Raw genomic sequence first — 18,421 nt, forward strand, 5'->3', positions numbered from 1 at the left:
CAAAACACTAGGGGTGAGGGTCTTTTCTAATATATATTCAACAAAGCTTCCTCTAATAGAGCAGTTTTTTTTTTTTTTTTTTTTAATTTTGACATTCATTGAATACTGCTAGCTAGGGACTGTGGGGAAAACAAATTAACAAGCACTTTCTTTGAAGAGTTCTGTGGCATTTCAAAAGTGGTAACACTATACCAACAAAACACTTTTGTCTACTCATGGTTTACCTCTTGGGTTGAGATCCTTGAATCTAGAACCAGTTCCCACGCTCTGCTTCCTCAAGTTTGAATTCCAGATTTATTGAATAAAGTTGATTCCAATAGAGAATGAAAACTAAGACCAATTTCTTTATTAATTGGGAAAGTTATGAACGATTCTACAAAAAAGTTTCAGGCCCCAGATCCAGTAATCTTTCTTGTTGCCTCTTCATTGCATTTGATTATCAATGTTACATTAGCTTCATAAAACTAGTGTTTTAGAAAAAATCTGCATGAGTTTTTGAGGTGAATATAACATTGATATCAAACATGATAAAAAAATAGCATAAAAAGAGAAAACTACAGATTTTCAAAGCTGTGTTTTTTCCAGTAGTTATGTACAGATGTGAGAGTTGGACCATAAAGAAGGATGAGCGCTAGAGAATTTATGTTTTCGAATTGTGCTGCTGGAGAAGATTCTTGAGAGTCCGTCGGACAGCACAGAAATCAAACTAGTCAATCCCAAAGGAAATCAACCCTGAATATTCATTGGAAGGACTGATGCTGAAACTGAAGCTCCAATACTTTGGTCACCTAATGCAAAGAGCCAGCTCACTGGAAAAGACCCTGATGCTGGGAAAGAATGAGGGCAGGAGGAGAGGGGGGATGAGATGGCTGGATGGCATCACTGACTCAATGGACATGAGTTTGAGCAAATTCCAGGAGATAGCAATGGTACCCCACTCCAGTACTCTTGCCTGGAAAATCCCATGGACGGAGGAGCCTGTTAGGCTGCAGTCCATGGGGGTCGCTAAGAGTCGGACACGACTGAGCGACTTCACTTTCACGCATTGGAGAAGGAAATGGCAACCCACTCCAGTGTTCTTGCCTGGAGAATCCCAGGGACGGGGGAGCCTGGTGGGCTGCCATCTATGGGGTTGCACTTAGCAGCAGCAGCCAGGAGATAGTGAAGGACACAGAGGACAGGTGTGCTACAGTCCATGGGGTCACAAAGAGTCAGATGCGACTTAGCAACAACAACAACAGTAGATTTTCTATAACTAGGTTCTTGTAAGAATATGAATCTAATAACAGGATCAATTCTAACTAAGGTCAGAAAGCATTTTGCGAAGCAGTTTTCAATTTAAATGGCAGATGGCAAAGGCAGAAGAAATTACAAAAGATACCTGGAACAGGAAAAATGGTATCAATTAATCAGCTTCAAAACAGTTGATAGAAGATGGAGAGAAAACATGTCAGTGTTGTGATGGGGGTGGGGGGGATTCCATTCTTCTGACCTTTTAAAAGTTTTTACTTACAGTCAGGAAGGTTAGCTGGTCTCCATCTTATTTCTGTGTCCTAATTTGTGTTGACTGTACACAAAAGTTTGGCCAGAGAGACATCCAGGTAAAACCAGAACAACAAAACTGTCAAAACATGATAAGAGACAAGGTTTTCCCAGCAAAGTGTAAAATTTTATTTTCTTTCAGGTAAACTCTCCAGCTGCTATTTTACAGGAAGATAAGTATCTGTAAATAAAAGAACCATTCAATAGTCAAATCTTCAGATCAGAGTTTTAATGATTTTATCTGTGTTACAGAGTTTACTCTCTTCTTACCACTAAGGTCATCATAGCACCCTCTAAAATGAATTTAACACAACAATTAATTTACATACACAGATTGCAGTTGACTAGTAACTGGTTTTAAATAGACCAATTTCATCTTCAGGTCATTAGATTTGGCATCTCAATCACATAGATAAGTTCACTGCTATAAAGCAAGCCAATATGTGTAAGTCGCATATTCTAAAATGTCTAATCCAGAGTTTAGACCTCCTGAGGAGTTTGCTATCTACCATCTCATGTCTCAGCTTCTTAATCTATACTCCTGATACATTTCCAGTGATTTCATTCTATCCCATTAAGAGGCTGTATTAAGAATTAGGTGCTAACACTCTTTATTGGCATCATCATTTAAAAAGCAATCACCTGATTTTAGGAAGCACTTTAATTATATTTTTCACTCTGCCACTTTTGTTCTTTATCTCAAATTTACAGTTTCTTTCTTAAATACTTTTGCCATTTTACCAACTTCTTTGTCAGTGAGTACATAAATATACACAAAATCATAGTATTATCTATGGGCCACATGTCTATAAGCTGGTTTCTGTTTTCTTCAAGGAAAGCTATTCTGGGGCTTCCTCTTTCCTCTGAGAAACCACCGGTAATACCCTCTCCCCAACCAGACTACTTAAGAGACCAAAAGCAGTTTTCCATGGCGGGAATGAGCTGAGATGACCAGGCAGGTGAAAAACCCACTGAGGACATAAAGTCTTTTGTGAATGAAAAGTCCTACTGAGGAGTAATGTCTATTTGTGAACTTGGATTCATCTTTGATTCCACTGAGCATCTGTGAGTAGATATTCAAATATTTCAAGGAAACAAGGCTATAATCTCAACTTCTTTTATTTCAATACCTGTTACCTCTAGGTATTGTCTCACTAAATTTTGCCACCAGGCACCCTTTAGCGTTGTCCTGGGTACATTACAAACACTGGTCCTGCCTGATTTTTTTTCCTCTAAACTCCTAATTATTTCCCCCAAGCTCCACACAGCTCTTTTCAAGGATTGTGTGGCTGACATTTTCCCCAATATATTTTGTGCTTTCTTGCAATCCTAGACCTTCAAATGCTCAAATATAAAGGCTCTGTCACTACAGGTTACCAGAAACAAAACACTCTTTGAACTAATCTGATTTTTAACACAATTAATAGTGATTTATTTTTCAAGGAAGCAAATAATTACAGAGCAAGAGAAAACATTGCTGAGATGATGCCTGATCCCTTCTGCCCTTCTAGGGCAGTGCTAGACTTGAGAGGAAGCAAATGTATATTCATAGTGTCTTTATTATCAAAATCAGAGTAAAATGACTACATCTGGAAATAGCAATAATGAATGTCACGATGGAAATGATATGCCTAGAATGAATCCAGCAGCATCTGGATCTCTGTTGTGGGGGTGGAAATAAGATGAAAACCTATGTCGTATGGAAAGAAATATGACAAGGAATGCTCCCAGATGCACCCTGCTTTGGGAACCCATCTCTCTGAAATCCAACATTCAAAGGTCATCACATTTCATTTTTAACAGTTTTCACTTTCTTCCCATTCTCCCAATGTAAGGAGATATATTTCTACATTATTCAGGAATTATTAGAAATTTCATTTCATTGTGGGACATAGGTGTAAAATTTGTCTTTTTCTACTGAATTATAAGACATAATTGTCAATAAAGTACATTTCACATAAAAGTACCATTAGGAGAGTAAAGTGCAATATGTAAGGTACTTCAAATAGTGCAAAGTTGCTAAATATATACATTGCATGTGCCAAGTCCAAATAAAGCAGGATCTGATCTACCAGAAGCCAGAGAGAACAATGGAAATATACTTCCCCATCTTTCATCCTTTGCAGGTCAGTGTATTTTGGTCCATATGTGTGTGTGTGTGTGTGTGTGTGTGTGTGTGACTGCCCCTGTATATATACATAACTGCTTAATTGTCTGTGCAAATGTCTGCAGCTAGTTCCCTAGAATTTGAAACCTTTAAACACTGACATAACTATGCCATCTTCACATCACAGAAGCATTAGGCTTGTAATAATGGTTGAGATATTTCAGCCTGAAAATCTGGTAAGGCAGGTATTTGACTTCGAATTAAATGTTTAATGAGAACTATTAAAAACACAATAACTATAACGCTACCGAGAGAGACCCCGATGAAATAAGCATATGGCTCGTCTTGTTCATTTTCTCTTGGTTTCACACTACCATGGAGGAGAGGAGGGGTCTGGGTATTAGGACTTGCTCTTGGAGTCGGTGAACTGAGCAGATCCTGAACGTTGCTGAGTGATCCGTTGTGAGGCAGGGCAGTGATGCTGAGCAGGTGGCAGAGCAGGGGGTACAGATCTGTAGAGTTCATGGTTGCTTTTGTGAAATTCTTTCGGAAGGCAGGGCCGTGGGCTAAGAAAATGGGATGCATTTCTGCTAATGCATTGTCATACCCGTGGTTGCCTACTGCGAAGATAAAATGCATGAACAAGTTAGCCAACCAGATGGTATTAAAATGGAAATAACTGTATCATCGAATGCTGGACTTACATGCAAATCTTATCTAATTTGACTTTTAAATAAAAGAATCCTTTACACATCATCTCTGCTGTGGTCAACATCACGATTCACTTCAGGAAACGAAAAGTCAAATGATCACAAATCTTTCCCACAGGCCACAGGAAGAAGGGTAAACTTCCCTGAGCCAAGTCGGGGGAACACAAAAGTGATTTTTTTGGTTGGCAGGTAAACTAACTTTCAGCAATTACTTGTTAGGTACCTTCTATGTTCCACTTATTGTTCCAGAGATAAAGGGATAAAGGTGCCCTTAGTCATGAAGCCAATAAATTCATAATTTATCAGTTGACTCATCAGAAAAGCTCCTGATGCTGGGAAAGATTGAGGGCGGGAGGAGAAGGGGATGACAGAGGACCGGATGGTTGGATGGCATCACCGACTCAACGGACATGAGTTTGAGCAAACTCTGGGAGATAGTGAAGAACAGGGAAGCCTGCGTGCTGCAGTCCGCGGGGTCACAAAGAGTTGAACACAACACAGTGACTGAACAACAATCAAAAAATAAAGATCAGGACTTGTGGGTAAAATCTTGTCTTGGTGTTTCAGATCAGGATCCAGCTTAGCGCTGTCTGCTTTAGTACGGCTACAAAAAAAGTTAACAACTTTCGGAGTCTTGATAAGTCAGAAGAAGATACAAAATTGAAGGATGAAAACCCCTGCATAATAAAAGCTGCCTTTTACAGGCATGTGGCTCTAGCACAATATCAGGGTTCTACTGCCAATAAAATGGCAACCATGAGAACTGAAAGGCTTTATTTCAAAGGTGGTGAGAATGACTGGCAAATCGGCCTCTACTGCTTGTGTTTGCTCCTAGGAGATGTGCAATGGGAACACAGAATTGAAAAGAAAGAATCATAAATCAATTCCTCTGAGAGTCATCTTCTCAGAGTAATTCCAAATCTGCCTGGCAAAATCCATCTAAAGGAATCATTTTTAGTGCTATGATTCTTTTGAGTTTCTTATTCGAGTGGAAATAATGCTGGATTTATGAATCACTAGGAATCATCCAACTGGGGCTGTGCTATTCTACTTAATTAATCAACAGCAACATTGGGAAATGTGCCATTATATAATCTGTAATTGGATGATTGTTGGGCTCCTGTCTATGAAAAGTTGGATCTAGACTCTAATCATGAAGGCAAAGTAAATCCTATCACACTCCTTACTAGAAACTCAGACTTGAAGTGAACTCATTATGACTTAGAAAACCTTTCCCATGAAGAGGGACTGTTTTTTCCTAGTGGTAAATGCATGCTCAGTCACTCAGTCATGTCCAGATATTTGCAACTCCATGGACTGTAGTCCACCAGGCTTCTCTGTCCATGGAATTCTCCAGGCAGGAATAGTGGAATGGGTTGTCATTTCCTTTTCCAGGGGATCCTCCAAACCCTGGAATTGAACCTGGGTCTCCAGCATTGCAGGGAGGCAGATTCCTTACCACTGAGCCACCAGGAAGCCCTTCCTAGCGGTAGCCCCTACCATAAATGCTTGATCCAGCAGACAGTATTTAATAATGGATGCCTAAGGGCAATGGTTCTCAAACTTGACCGTGTATGAGACTCTGGTGTAGGGAGGGTGGGTGCAGGTAAAAACACAGATCTCTGGGCTCCACCCTCTCAGTTCCCAGTTTAGCAGATCTGGGTTGGCCCCAAGAATCTGCATTTCTAATGAGTTCCCAGGAGATTTGGATGATGCTGGTCCAGGGAACACATTTTGAGAACAATGCTTTTGGACGTTAGGGCTGAATTCTCTTCTAGAACTCAGGCTGAGAAGGACTGTAGTAGCCAGTACTTAATTATTTTGTTGAAAAAATAATTATGTTAAACATAATGTAACATAAACAGGAGCACCATTAAGGTTTTCAATTCAAAATAGGAGTGACCATCTATTATGTAATTGTAGTTCACTGAACCAAAGTTTCAAGAGAGCCACTGACATTTATGTTAATTGTAATTCTGTCTCTTCAGACACAGCAGTTGTTTTCTAAGCAACTCCTCTCACGTAAGAGTCACCTACACAATACACAAAAGCCTGAACATATAAAGTTGGCAACTATTCCCACGGCCAAAGAAATTATTATTTTTTTAAAACTTTCTTAATACAGCTCTCCTGGCCTGATTAAATATTGGTTTACAGATTATTGCTGCTACTGCTAAGTTGCTTCAGTCATGTCTGACCCTGTGCAACCCCATAGACGGCAGCCCACCAGGCTCCCCCATCCCTGGGATTCTCCAGGTAAGAACACTGGAGTGGGTTGCCATTTCCTTCTCCAATGCATGAAAGTGAAAAGTGAAAGTGAAGTTGCTCAGTCGTGTCTGACTCTTAGCGACCCCATGGACTGCAGCCTACCAGGCTCCTCCGTCCATGGAGTTTCCCAGGCAAGAGTACTGGAGTAGGTTGCCATTGCCTTCTCCTTACAGATTATTATCCGTAAGTAAAACCTGTTTTAAGGATCTGAACCCATCACATATACATCTGCCAGTATGACTCATTTATGCTCTATAAATGCCACTGCCAGGTAACTGCTTTTCTCTTCATCAATAAACATGATGCGAACCCAATTCTACCTAAAGGGACATTTTTTTAATATCTCAAATGTATCAAGGAGCATTTCTAGTCAGTGTTGGCACCATATGCTTCCTTCAACATTCAGTAACAATGGAAACAACCCCCAGTGAATTGATTGGTAGTGTGTGTTAATGTCTCTATCAGCCAGGGAAGCAGATCCCATGCTAGGTAGTTTAAGAGAGGGAATTTCAGATGAGGGCTAGTGTTGAAGTTCAGAAGTAAACATGAGATGGCAAGGTTACCCCGTGAGTAGCCCAGTGGGAATAGTCCCCAGTGGGAACGTCAATGGCTCCCAGAGCTGGAGAGACAGAAGGAAGAGGTGGGGTCACCAGAGCCCCAAAGGCAGGACTACTCAGTAGGAGCTGAGGCCAGAGACAGGGCGGTTGTCCAGAGCTGGGATCACAGTGGACATGAAGTCATAGGCTGGGGCAGGAATGGGGGACAGACCCTGGCTTCTGCCAAGTTCCTGCCTTCCACACCCCTGCCAAGGTTCTCTGTTGGCCAAATGGAACCAGAAACCAGCTTACAAAGTAGCTTGGGAAATTTAGTCTGTACGGATCTGTCACTGCTGATACAGAGCAGATCAGGGTAAGGGTGGGCGGGCAGTTTGAGAGCAAATATGCAAATGGAAGGCACAATAAAGATGAGTTACGTCCTGGGCATGACTTCCATTTGGCTAACTTGTTAAAAGCTGTATGAAAAGGGAAAACTACACATTACGGATGGCTCCTCTGTCCATGGAATTCTCCAGGCAAGAATCCTGGAGTGGGCTGCCATGCCCTCCTCCAGGGGATCTTTCCAACCCAGGGATCGAACCTGCATCTTCTGCAGTGCAAATTCTTTACCATCTGAGCTACCAGGGAAGCCTCTATTACGGATGGCAGAAAGCTCTTTATTTTGTATGCTTGAATTTTAAATAGGATTTCCATCATCTTCTAAATTTATATAATGGAAATACCTCCAGAATTATACCACTAGATATTCACTAGGAAAATATATCTTGATATACTTTTATCCATGCCAATATGCACTTCTTTTTAGAAAGGTTCCCAAGGTGTAAAGCAAAGCTGGCCTATATTTTGTAGAGCCAGAGGACAAAAGAAACTAGAAAGCTGACAACAGCAGAGAAAAATAGAGATGACACTTTTATGAAACCAGAGTATGAAACAGATGCAGAAATGATTCAATTTACAAAACTCAGGTTTTTCTCAGGAACATAATGGTTATAATTAGCAGTATAGGGCACGGCACTTATCTTTGGTCTGATGACTTCAAGAGAAGTAAATGTTTCACTTTTAGGAAGTTACTTCATTTTAAAGTCCCAGTAAATATTGGGATATTTATTGGATCTTTATTTAGCTATTAATGTATGACACTAGCTAGCTATTCGATCGGTAAACAGAATGTTGAATACAGCAGAAACAACTCCCAGTTGGCCTCCACTTTAGCAGACGATGCAGAATGGGGAGAAAGACTGTAACATACTCACACAGAAAGTCATCTGACTTATTCCGTAAAATATGCCAGCCGTCGTCAGCCACTGCAAGAATGGGCTGAATTCGACTGTTGTGTTTGTAATGCCATCTTTCTGGAACCTCTTCCTTTTTGTAAACAGTCAGATTAGGATGAGCTTGAGCTAATGCTTCATAGACTTCATCAAATTTGCCTAAAACAGAAGGATTAGGAGAAGCAGTCAGAACAAGACTCTCACTGCTACAGCCAAGAAGCAACCATGGTAACAGAGGTCAGTCAAGGCAGACATCCTACTGATGTAGATAGCAAGTTCAAGGTAATGAAGTCTCACCAGACAATTTAGACCCCCCTGCCTGCCCCCGCTCCCTGTGGGGGAAACTGAGAAATAATCTTCTCTTAAAATAAATTCATCTTCAGAGAAGACATTTTATTGAACCAGAAGTCTCTAATCTCTAAAGACTTAAATACACATGTCCATGCGTGCATGAGTGTGCTAAGCTGCTTTAGTCATGCTCAACTCTTTGCAGCGCTGGGGATGTAAAACTTAAAAAAAAGAAAAAAGCCTTTTTATTTTATATTGGAGTGTAGTTGATTGACAATGTTGGATTCTTTTTAGTTGCACAACACAGTGATTTCAGTTATACACATACAGGTATCCATTCTCTTTCAAATTCTTTTTGGGGATGTTAAACGTTTTGAGTTTGTTTAAAACTCAAACAGAATCTACCTTTAAAACAGAAATAATGAATGACAGGTTAGTATGAGGCTTTGAGATGGGGTTTGTAAAAAGTTTCAGGCCCTAAAGCCTGTGCTCTGCAACAAGAGAAGGCACTGCAACGAGAGGCCCTCACACCACAACTAGAGAACAGCCCACACAGCAGTGAAGACCCAGAACATCCAAAAATAAAACCAGATAAATTTTTTTTAAAGTCTGAGATACTGTTATTATTTCCCTTGCTCATAGGTAAGAAAACTAAGTCTCAGCAGGAGCAAAACTCTCTCTTTCCTCTATCCCACTGCTTCCCTATTAAGCAGATTCTAACTAAGGATCCTCTGAAGGCTTCCATAAAAATCACTGTAACTCCATGCACATTTGTGTGTGTCTTCCCATCCCTACTTCTCTGCGAGTGAAGGCTGTAGCTTTTCATCATATCCAATGACTCCAAAATGGTTAAATGCCACTACCATAAACATACAGAGAGAGCATCAGTTTCAATACTGTAGAAAAAAGTCAAAAATCAGACTCTGAGGGAAGAGACTTTGTCTTTTCACAGACTAAGGATTAAATCCAAGAATATTACCATGAACAAAGACAAGCACACTTGAAAGACAGAAACAAAAATCCCCCACTCAGTCACACTGGGCACGTCCACACCCCGCCCCAGATCACCACTCAGTTCAGGCTGACCTTCCCTGGGCAAGATGGCGGCCACTGGCGATTGGTCAATCAGGGTGTAGTGCTCTCTGTCCAGATATCGGTCAAGCTCTATGATCCTCTCCTGGGAACACTGCGTCATTCCATGGTCACTTGTGATGATCAGGTTCAGAACATTCCACAATTTTGCCTTTTTCAGCATTTGTATGAGATATCCTAACTTGTGGTCAATATCTGAAATGACAGTCCCCATGAGCGGACTGTCTGGTCCCAACTGGTGGCCCATATCATCAGGTTCCTCCCAATAAAGAAGACCAAGATTGATGGGCTCTTTTGACGTAAACCATTCAATAATTTTGGCAACTCTCTCTTCAAATGAAACGGAGTCATTGTAAGGCATATAGTGAGTGGGAAAGCTTCCATGTATTTTGACATCTGTTCCGGGCCACATGGCCGCACCACTCGTGTGTCCTGCCCTCTGATTTGTGATCCATATCGGTGTCACTTCTTCCCAAAACTCAGAATCATAAATATCCATGTCATCCAAGGAAAAAGATTTGTTCAGAATAGGGTCATACATGTCATTTGCCACAATACCATGATTCTCGGCAAAGAGGCCAGTGACCAAAGTATAATGGTTAGGGTAGGTCTTTGTAATAAAAATATTAGTAACTTGCTGCACCTGGACACCGTATTTCATAATATAATGAAAATGGGGTGTTGGAACTCTATATAAATAATCCCAACGGAATCCGTCAAATGAAACTAGCAGAACCTTTGGCTGGTCTGATTGGAGAGAAAATGTAACGGAAAGCGTTAATGCAGCAAGCATGAAGGACACCCAGAGAAGTTTTGAAGTCATTTTCAAACTACTTGATTGCTTCAGTGTAAGACAGTCTGTATAAGAAAAATATAGAAGTTAATGGCAATAATTTTGTTTTACATACTTTACCCAAAACAGAGAATGATGGCGCTTAGTAACCCCAGTTATAGTATACATCACAGCCTGGAAGGTTTATGTTGCAGAATTTCACCTTAAACAAGAAACATGGGGCTCTCTATAACAAAGCTAAGAAATATATTCACACTTTAGAAATTGTTTTAGTTTCTAAGAACTTACCAAAACATTTCCTCAAAGAAATTATGTAAATTATCTCCCCAAATATCATTTTAAAAGATGAAATAATTTGCATACAACTTTTCAGAAACATTTTCAGGTTGACTCAGACTTCTGGCTCCTGCTCATGGACATTTATATATGTCCAAATATTCCGGGAACTGGTGATGGACAGGGAGGCCTGGCATGCTGCAGTCCATGGGGTTGCAAAGAGTCGGACATGACTGAGTAACTGAACTGAACTGAACTGAAATACCTGTGGACACATTCATCATTAGTGTTAGACAGGCTGTAGGAACCTGGCAACAGGAGTTAGCACTAGCAAATTCAAAAATAATATTTTTTAAAAATACATATGTAAACCTCCATGTTTCAATGGCAAGGCCTTATGTTTGGTCCATCATAGAAAGAGGTTAACTTGGTGTCTTGAAGTGACATAAAAATTGTGACATTCTAATATGTTTGTGAAACATAATCGACATTCATGTGTTAATAATCAAAGCATGCGTGTGTGCTAAATTGCTTCAGTCATGTCTGACTCTATGCAGCCCTATGAAGTGCAGCCTGCCAGGCTCCTCTGTTCATGGGACTTCCCAGGCAAGAATACTGGAGTGGGTTGCCATTTCCTTCTCCAAATATTCAAAGTGTGTTGTTGTTGTTGTTTGGTCGCCCAGTCAGGTCTGACTCTTTGAGACTCCATGGACTGCAGCACACCAGGCCTCTCTGTCTCTCACCATGTCCTGAAGTTTGCCCAAGTTCATGTCTATTGCATCAGTGATGCCATCTAGCCGTCTCATCCTCTGATGCCCTCTTCTCCTTCTGCCCTCAATCAAAGCATAGTCTTCTTTAAATAAAACAATTAGGTTCTGAACTAAGTATAATAGAAGTGTAAATCTGAAATTTGATGTTGACCTTCCTAATGTTAGTGGCTTCCCTGGTGGCTCAGTCGGTAAAGAGTCTGCCTGCAATGCGGGAAACTTGGGTTCGATCCCTGGGTCGGGAAAATCCCCTGGAGAAGGAAATGGCAACCCACTCCAGTATTCTTGCCTGGAGAATTCCATGGACAGAGGACCCTAGTGGGCTACAGTCCCTGGGGTCACAAAGAGACAAGACTAAGTAACTTTCACTTTCATTTTTCCTAATGTTAAAATTCATCAACATTTAATCTTATCAGTGGTATGTGTAGAACAGGCACTTCCCAGGATTAAATAAATCTCTTGGGATCAAAGTGGTTGTAACTGTTGCTGTTCACTTGCCTCTATTTCTAAAAAGCTTTTATTCTATTCAAGAAAGCTAATGAGATAATATGAAGAACAATACATATGTAAATTTTGTCAGTTCTCATTGGGTTTGCAAATCCAGTAAGGATCTTTTGTTCTTTCCCTCTGCTCTTCATTCTTGCATGAAGTTATTTATAAGCCCACCAAACCTGGATCTAACTATATTTTGTGCCAAGAAATCTCTTGAATTCAGTTTTTGACATCTTCCTAATTTGAATATGCTGAAGACATTTTTAAACCTCAGAAAAAGAACCTGTCTTGCCCTCCTATTTTATAAGTGCTGGTAAATAAAAACTGCTTGGCATGCCTGCTTTGCTATCAGGGGCAAGCATTCTGCTTCTGTTTTGTTTTGTCTTTTTTTTTTTTAAACCATGATTTCAGCATACCAGAGCATTACTTAAACTGAAATTGTTGTAGGTATTGATCTCCAGACAATGGCTCAAAAATTAAATTTAAAAAACTTCCTCAAATGGCAAGAAACTTCCCAGTTCTGGAAGGAACATGAATAATCAGTTCCAATAAGGAACTGCAAAAATATTTACTAACATTTCTGGCTAAGAATGGTGGTTCTTCCTCTTCCTCTCTTCTCCTTCACTTTCTTAACACAAGAAAGGATACTATGAACCAAATATAATTTAAAGCTAAAAAATGAATCAACAACATGAAACATCTGACTTCTCCTCTATTGTAATAAATTAATTCAGCAGTTCAGGACCGAACTGCTTTCCTGGGACAAACGCAAATAAACAAAGGCTAACCATTGCCTCAAGCTTAGGAATGTCTGGTAAGAGGAACCAACATTATCACATCGATGACATAAAGCAACAAACAGGGACGAGGGGGTGGGGATGGAAGAAATCTGATTTCTTTCTTTTCCAACACAAAGTGCTTCATGGCGCTGTGGAATCCCTCGTTCTGGGTCCAGATTTCACTGGGCTGCTTTCCAATTCCTCGCCCCTCCAGCCCTTCCCCTACAGACAGCCTTGGAAATCTAGAGGAAAGGGATGCCAAGAAAGGAGAGGAGAGAAAGTGAAGGATGAGTAGGTGTTTGTAGAGCGAACAGAGGAGGGTGATGCGTCTGCCCATCGTTTTCATCGGGATTTCATCCTAGCTCCGGGAAGGATCTCGGCGTAGGGTACGTTCCCAATTTTAGAACTCCAGCCCGCCCACCGAGGCCAGAAGATGCCCTAACGTGGGCTCTGTACAAGTGTGCGGTGGAAACGGGAGGAAGGATAGTTTGAGGGTCCCTAAAGAGGCAGGTGGGTCCCGGTGAGGCCAGCCTCCCACTTCCCCCGACTCTTACCCTCGCGGCGATCCGCTCAGTCCGCATCAGTGGGAGGGAAGGCCTGGAAAGGGATCCCTCCCGCAGACCCGGGGCAACAGCCAGGAGGCGGCGGGAGCATGGGGTGCCCCCCGAACCCACAGCCGCTCACCTGCTCGCCAACTCAACGCAGAGCACCTGACCAGCACTGCACCTGACCAGCACCGCCTACCGGCTGCAGGCCCCGCCTCTTGACTCCTATTGGCTACGGAACAGAGAGAAAGCCGGACTCCTGGGAGTGGCTGCCCCGCCTGTCAATCAGTGGGGCGGGCACTGTGGGATTTGAAGGGTGGATCTGGCGGGAGCCAGGGGAGTGAGGGGTGACTTGGACCCAGCCTGGAGGCTCCAGGGGCAGGGAGGAGAAGGCGCCCCAGGGCTCGCTAAGGCCCCCTCTGCCGGATCACAGAACCATTCTGCATTGTGCCTTTTCTAGACGGGCGGTTATGCTGTGGTCAGTGATGCAGAGAGGTCATAGCGCTCTACCCCCAGTAGAGGTTGATGTGTTTCAACACTGTTTTCGTTAAAAGCTACTATTCTCTTACCCGATTTCTCATCCCCAGTTTTCTTATCACAAATAGGTAGCACCATACTCTGGACTTTGCTCCAAGGAACATCAGAGCACCCCAGGAGGTCAATGGGACTATGCAAAATCTAATTTAAAAGGATTTAATTTTACTGTCCTGGTTTTTGCAAGGTGAGGTCTCTGAGGGATCTGCAATAGTGTGACGCCTGAGAATGCACGTATTACACCAAGCCAGGTTCAGAATCGGGTTAATTTGCACAGGCTGCGAGGCTGAATAGCTATGCCAGGCACCAGATTCTGCTCCTAGCTTTGTTTTTAAATATGCAGGATTGAACTTCGGATCTGACTCCTCTTTCTTGATCCTGTTTCTTCTATTCCCATTCTGAAGTAAATTAATTTTTTAGTGTTTTTTGTCTTGTTTTGTTTGTAATGAATGTTATTTTTAGGCAGGAGGGAGTGCAGACAGGTACATAGTTTGCCAATATGATCCCAGCTATATTTATCATAAATTATAGCAGTGAATTCCAGTTCCCCTGAAAGAATTTGTCCTTCTACACAATTAATTCTGACCAATTAATTCTACACAAACCTGATTCTGACCACCCTGCAATGGGCAATAATATCTGCTGATTGTTGCAACTTAAATGTAAACATCTAATTAGCGTTAAAATGGAGAGCAGAACCAGTAGTTCTGGGTCCCCTGGACCTCACTTCCCTGGTACACCAGGACTGTAATGAATAGACAGCCTTGCTGAGAGTTAATTAAACAAGGCAAACATTTTGGTCATTGTTTTTTCTCCTTCTCTCAACTTCTCATAGAGGGACAGTCCCTACCCCTACCCCAATGACTATCTTCCCACAGCGTCATACCACCCACAGGGGGATCTGGGCACTCTTCCACGGCCTTTTATTTGTAATGACTTGAGTTTATGGTTTTCCACATGTGGGATGGGGACTGAGAGGGAGACTGATGTCTGTATTTGGCCAGATTCAGTTGCAGTGAAGCTGAACAGGTTGTTCCAAGTCCCCAAAGCCCTATCCTTTGAAATTGCCCCAACTTGGAACAGGGTGGCCCAATATTATAAGTCTTTGTCCCCCCAGAATAGACCAACCCTATGTTCTCCCAAAACATTCAGAGAACAGCATATGCTGATTAGAGAGCAGAGTTGTGAAAACAGGCTTGTCTTTTACATGGATCGCTGAATACTGTTGGACCCTGTTCAGATGGCACTGCTTGGCTCTGCAAACTTTTTATGAAGACAAGATTGTATTCACAAGTCACCTCTGTGACACAGGCATGGTGCAGCTGTTAACCACAGTGCACAGCATGGAAAATGACTCATGAGGGGCCCAGCGAGCGCCAGAGACACTGCCCAGATCTCCATGTAATGACATCTAGAGTCAACTGGCAGGCTCATGATATAAGTCATGTTGCTAATAGGGAAAAAAATCTGGCTTACACAGTAGAGATAGAGGAATGATTGTGAAAACATGGAAATCCTGCTTCCACATCTGTGCCAGCCCTTCTGCTCTGTCTGTTGCCTTGAGTTCTGTCCAACTGCCATCACCTCTCAGCCAGTTATGGTCACCTAAGCTAGCGATCCCCAACTTTTTTGGCACTGGGGACAGGTTTTGTGGAAGACAATCTTTCCACGGACTCAGGGTGGGGTGGGGATGGTTTAGGAATGATTCAAATGCATGACATTTATTGTGCACTTTATTTCTATTACGATTACATCAGCTCCACCTCAGATCATCAGGCATTCGGTCCTGGAGGTTGGGGACCCCTGGCCTAAACCACAAACTGGTTGACTGTTGCTATTCCTTTGTTTTATATTATTGAATTAATATAATTATTGGTTAATATAATCACTGAGCTAGTAACATTTTTCTGCATAATGGTATAACAGAAGAATCAGCTTCTTTCATGGGTTTTGGGGTACACATGGGGATTCCTCTACCTATCTAAAGAAGTCTCATAGGGGTTTGAGAGCAGAATTATTTTCTTTCTGAGGAACTAGAAGAGGTTTAAGTTAAAACTAAAATAGGATTTTTTTTTTTTTAATGAAGTCACCAAGACTGGTTCTGCAACAGTCGTTTTCTTTTCAAAACTAGTGTATACACCATGGTAGGGCGAATGAGCAAATTATTTTACAAAATTTTAAAAAATCTTTAAGGTTGTAATATACTTCATCACAACAATAAATTAAAGCAAAGTCTATCTCTTAAGCCTTTATAGAACATTCTGCAAAATATGAGTCTCACATATTGAACAGCCATAGATTAAGAATCACAAGGATTCTCTTGGGCAAACTCTGGGAGATGGGGATGGACAGGGAAGCCTGTCATGCTGCAGTCCATGGAGTCACAAAGAGTAGGATACGACTTGGTGACTGAACAACAACAACAAGGATTCTGGTTCTGGACTGACCTTTATTATTTTTTTAACTTAAGTATTGCTGATTTATAATGTTTCAGGTATACAGCAAAGTGATTCAGTTATATATATATATATATATATATATATATATACACACTTTTTCAGATTCTTTTCCATTATAGGTTATTAAAAGACACTGAATATAGTTCCCTGTGATATACAGTAGGTCCTTGTTGTTATAATAGATAATTATTTATTTTATATATAAGTAAGTGAAAGTCACTTAGTCATGTCTGACTCTTTGTGACCCCATGGACTATACAGTCCATGGAATTCTCCAGGCCAGAATACTGGGGTGGGTAGCCTTTCCCTTCTCCAGGGGATCTTCCCAACCCAGGGATCAAACATAGGTCTCCCACATTGCAGGCTGATTGTTTACCATCTGAGCCACCAGGGAAGCCCAAGAATACTGGAGTGGGTAGTCTACTCCTTCTCCAGGGGATCTTCCCAACCCAGGAATTGAACCGGGGTCTCCTGTATTGCAGACGGATTCTTTACCAGCTGAGCTACCAGGGAAGTCCATTTTATGTATAGTAATGTGGATCTGTTAATCCCAAATTCCTGACTTAGCCCTAATTTCTGATTATCCCCTATCTCTAGGGATGACTTTTCACTTGATAAGTAGTAGTACTTCACTGTACTCAGCAGAAGTACAACTCAATGAATGAAAAGTTAAATTATAGACTATTTAAAGATTTAGTCCAAGTATTTTTATGCTTATTAGTAATTTAGGCTGCTAATGCTATATTTGTACCTAATAGGACTGTATTTCCACATATTTAGTATGCTTTACCCTCAGAAAGCTTTATGGAAGTCAAATATAACCTTGTAAACTTCTTTGCACTACCAGATTTTGCAAATTGTATTCATAGTATATTATTTTTTCTAGAGTTACTGGAACAAACCACCACCACCTGGATGGCTTAGGTCAACAGAAACGTATTCTTTCACAGCTTTGGAAGCTTGAAATCTGAAGTCCAGATGTTGGCAGGGCCACCCTCCTCCAGAGGCTCCAAGGAAGAATACTGTCTTGTCTCTTCCAGTTTCCACTGGTTCTGGCATTCCTGGGCCTGATGCAACTCAGCTCCAATCACTGCCCCCATTGTTACGTGCGGTTTTCCTCTGTAAGTCTCTATGTCTTCACGTGGCCTTGTTATGAGGGCATCAGTCACTGGAATGAAGGCCCCTTTAATCCAATAAGACCTTATCTAAATTTAACTAGTCTAACTGAGAAAGACAAGTATCATATGATATCACTTATATGTGAAATCTAACAAAAAAATGGTACAAATGAACTTAGTTACCAAACAGAAATAGAGTTGCAGATGTAGAAAACAAACCTATGGTTACCAGGGGTAAGTGGGGAGGGATAAACTGGGAGATTGGGACTGACATATACACATTACTATATATAAAATAGGTAACTAATAAGGACCTACTATATAGCACAAACTCTACCCAATACTGTAATGCCCTATATAGGAAAAGAATCTTAAAAAGAGTGGATATATGTATATGTAGAGCTTATTCTTTTGCTGTACACCTGAGCCTAACACATTGTAAATCAACTATGCTGCTGCTCAGTGCTCAGTCATGTCTAACTCTGTGACCACATGGACTGTAGCTTGCTAGGCTCCTCTGTTCATGGAATTCTCCAGGCAAGAATACTGGAGTGGGTAACCATTCCCTTCTTCAGGGGATCTTCCCGACCCAGGGATCAAATCCAGGTCGTAAGTCAACTATATTTTAATACAATTTTTTTTAATTTTAATAAATAAAACACTAAAAATATTAACTAGTTACAGCTGCAAAAAAAAAAAAAAAAAAGTTACAGTTGGTTTCCAAAGCAGGTCCTCTTCTGAGGTTCCAGGTGAATGTGAATTTGAAGAGAATACTATTCAATCCAGTACATGTGGCTAGCAGAATGTTTAATTTTATAGCTCA

The 18,421-nt window shown here is 41.2% G+C and overlaps 1 protein-coding gene across 1 annotated transcript; it reads right to left on the reverse strand.

Moving 5' to 3' along the window:
- Window positions 1-1,704: 1,704 nt before the first annotated feature.
- On the reverse strand, window positions 1,705-13,622 carry ENPP5 (ectonucleotide pyrophosphatase/phosphodiesterase family member 5). Its single transcript, XM_068994334.1, has 4 exons — window positions 13,497-13,622; window positions 9,830-10,693; window positions 8,438-8,614; window positions 1,705-4,269 (listed from the first exon to the last, which is right to left on the reverse strand). Exons 2-4 carry the CDS (start codon window positions 10,656-10,658, stop codon window positions 3,842-3,844), a joined length of 1,434 nt encoding a protein of 477 aa, XP_068850435.1. The 5' UTR covers window positions 10,659-10,693; window positions 13,497-13,622; the 3' UTR covers window positions 1,705-3,841.
- Window positions 13,623-18,421: the final 4,799 nt, after the last annotated feature.

This window comes from Capricornis sumatraensis, chromosome 22 (assembly GCF_032405125.1).
Source record: "Capricornis sumatraensis isolate serow.1 chromosome 22, serow.2, whole genome shotgun sequence".
NCBI lineage: Eukaryota > Metazoa > Chordata > Mammalia > Artiodactyla > Bovidae > Capricornis > Capricornis sumatraensis.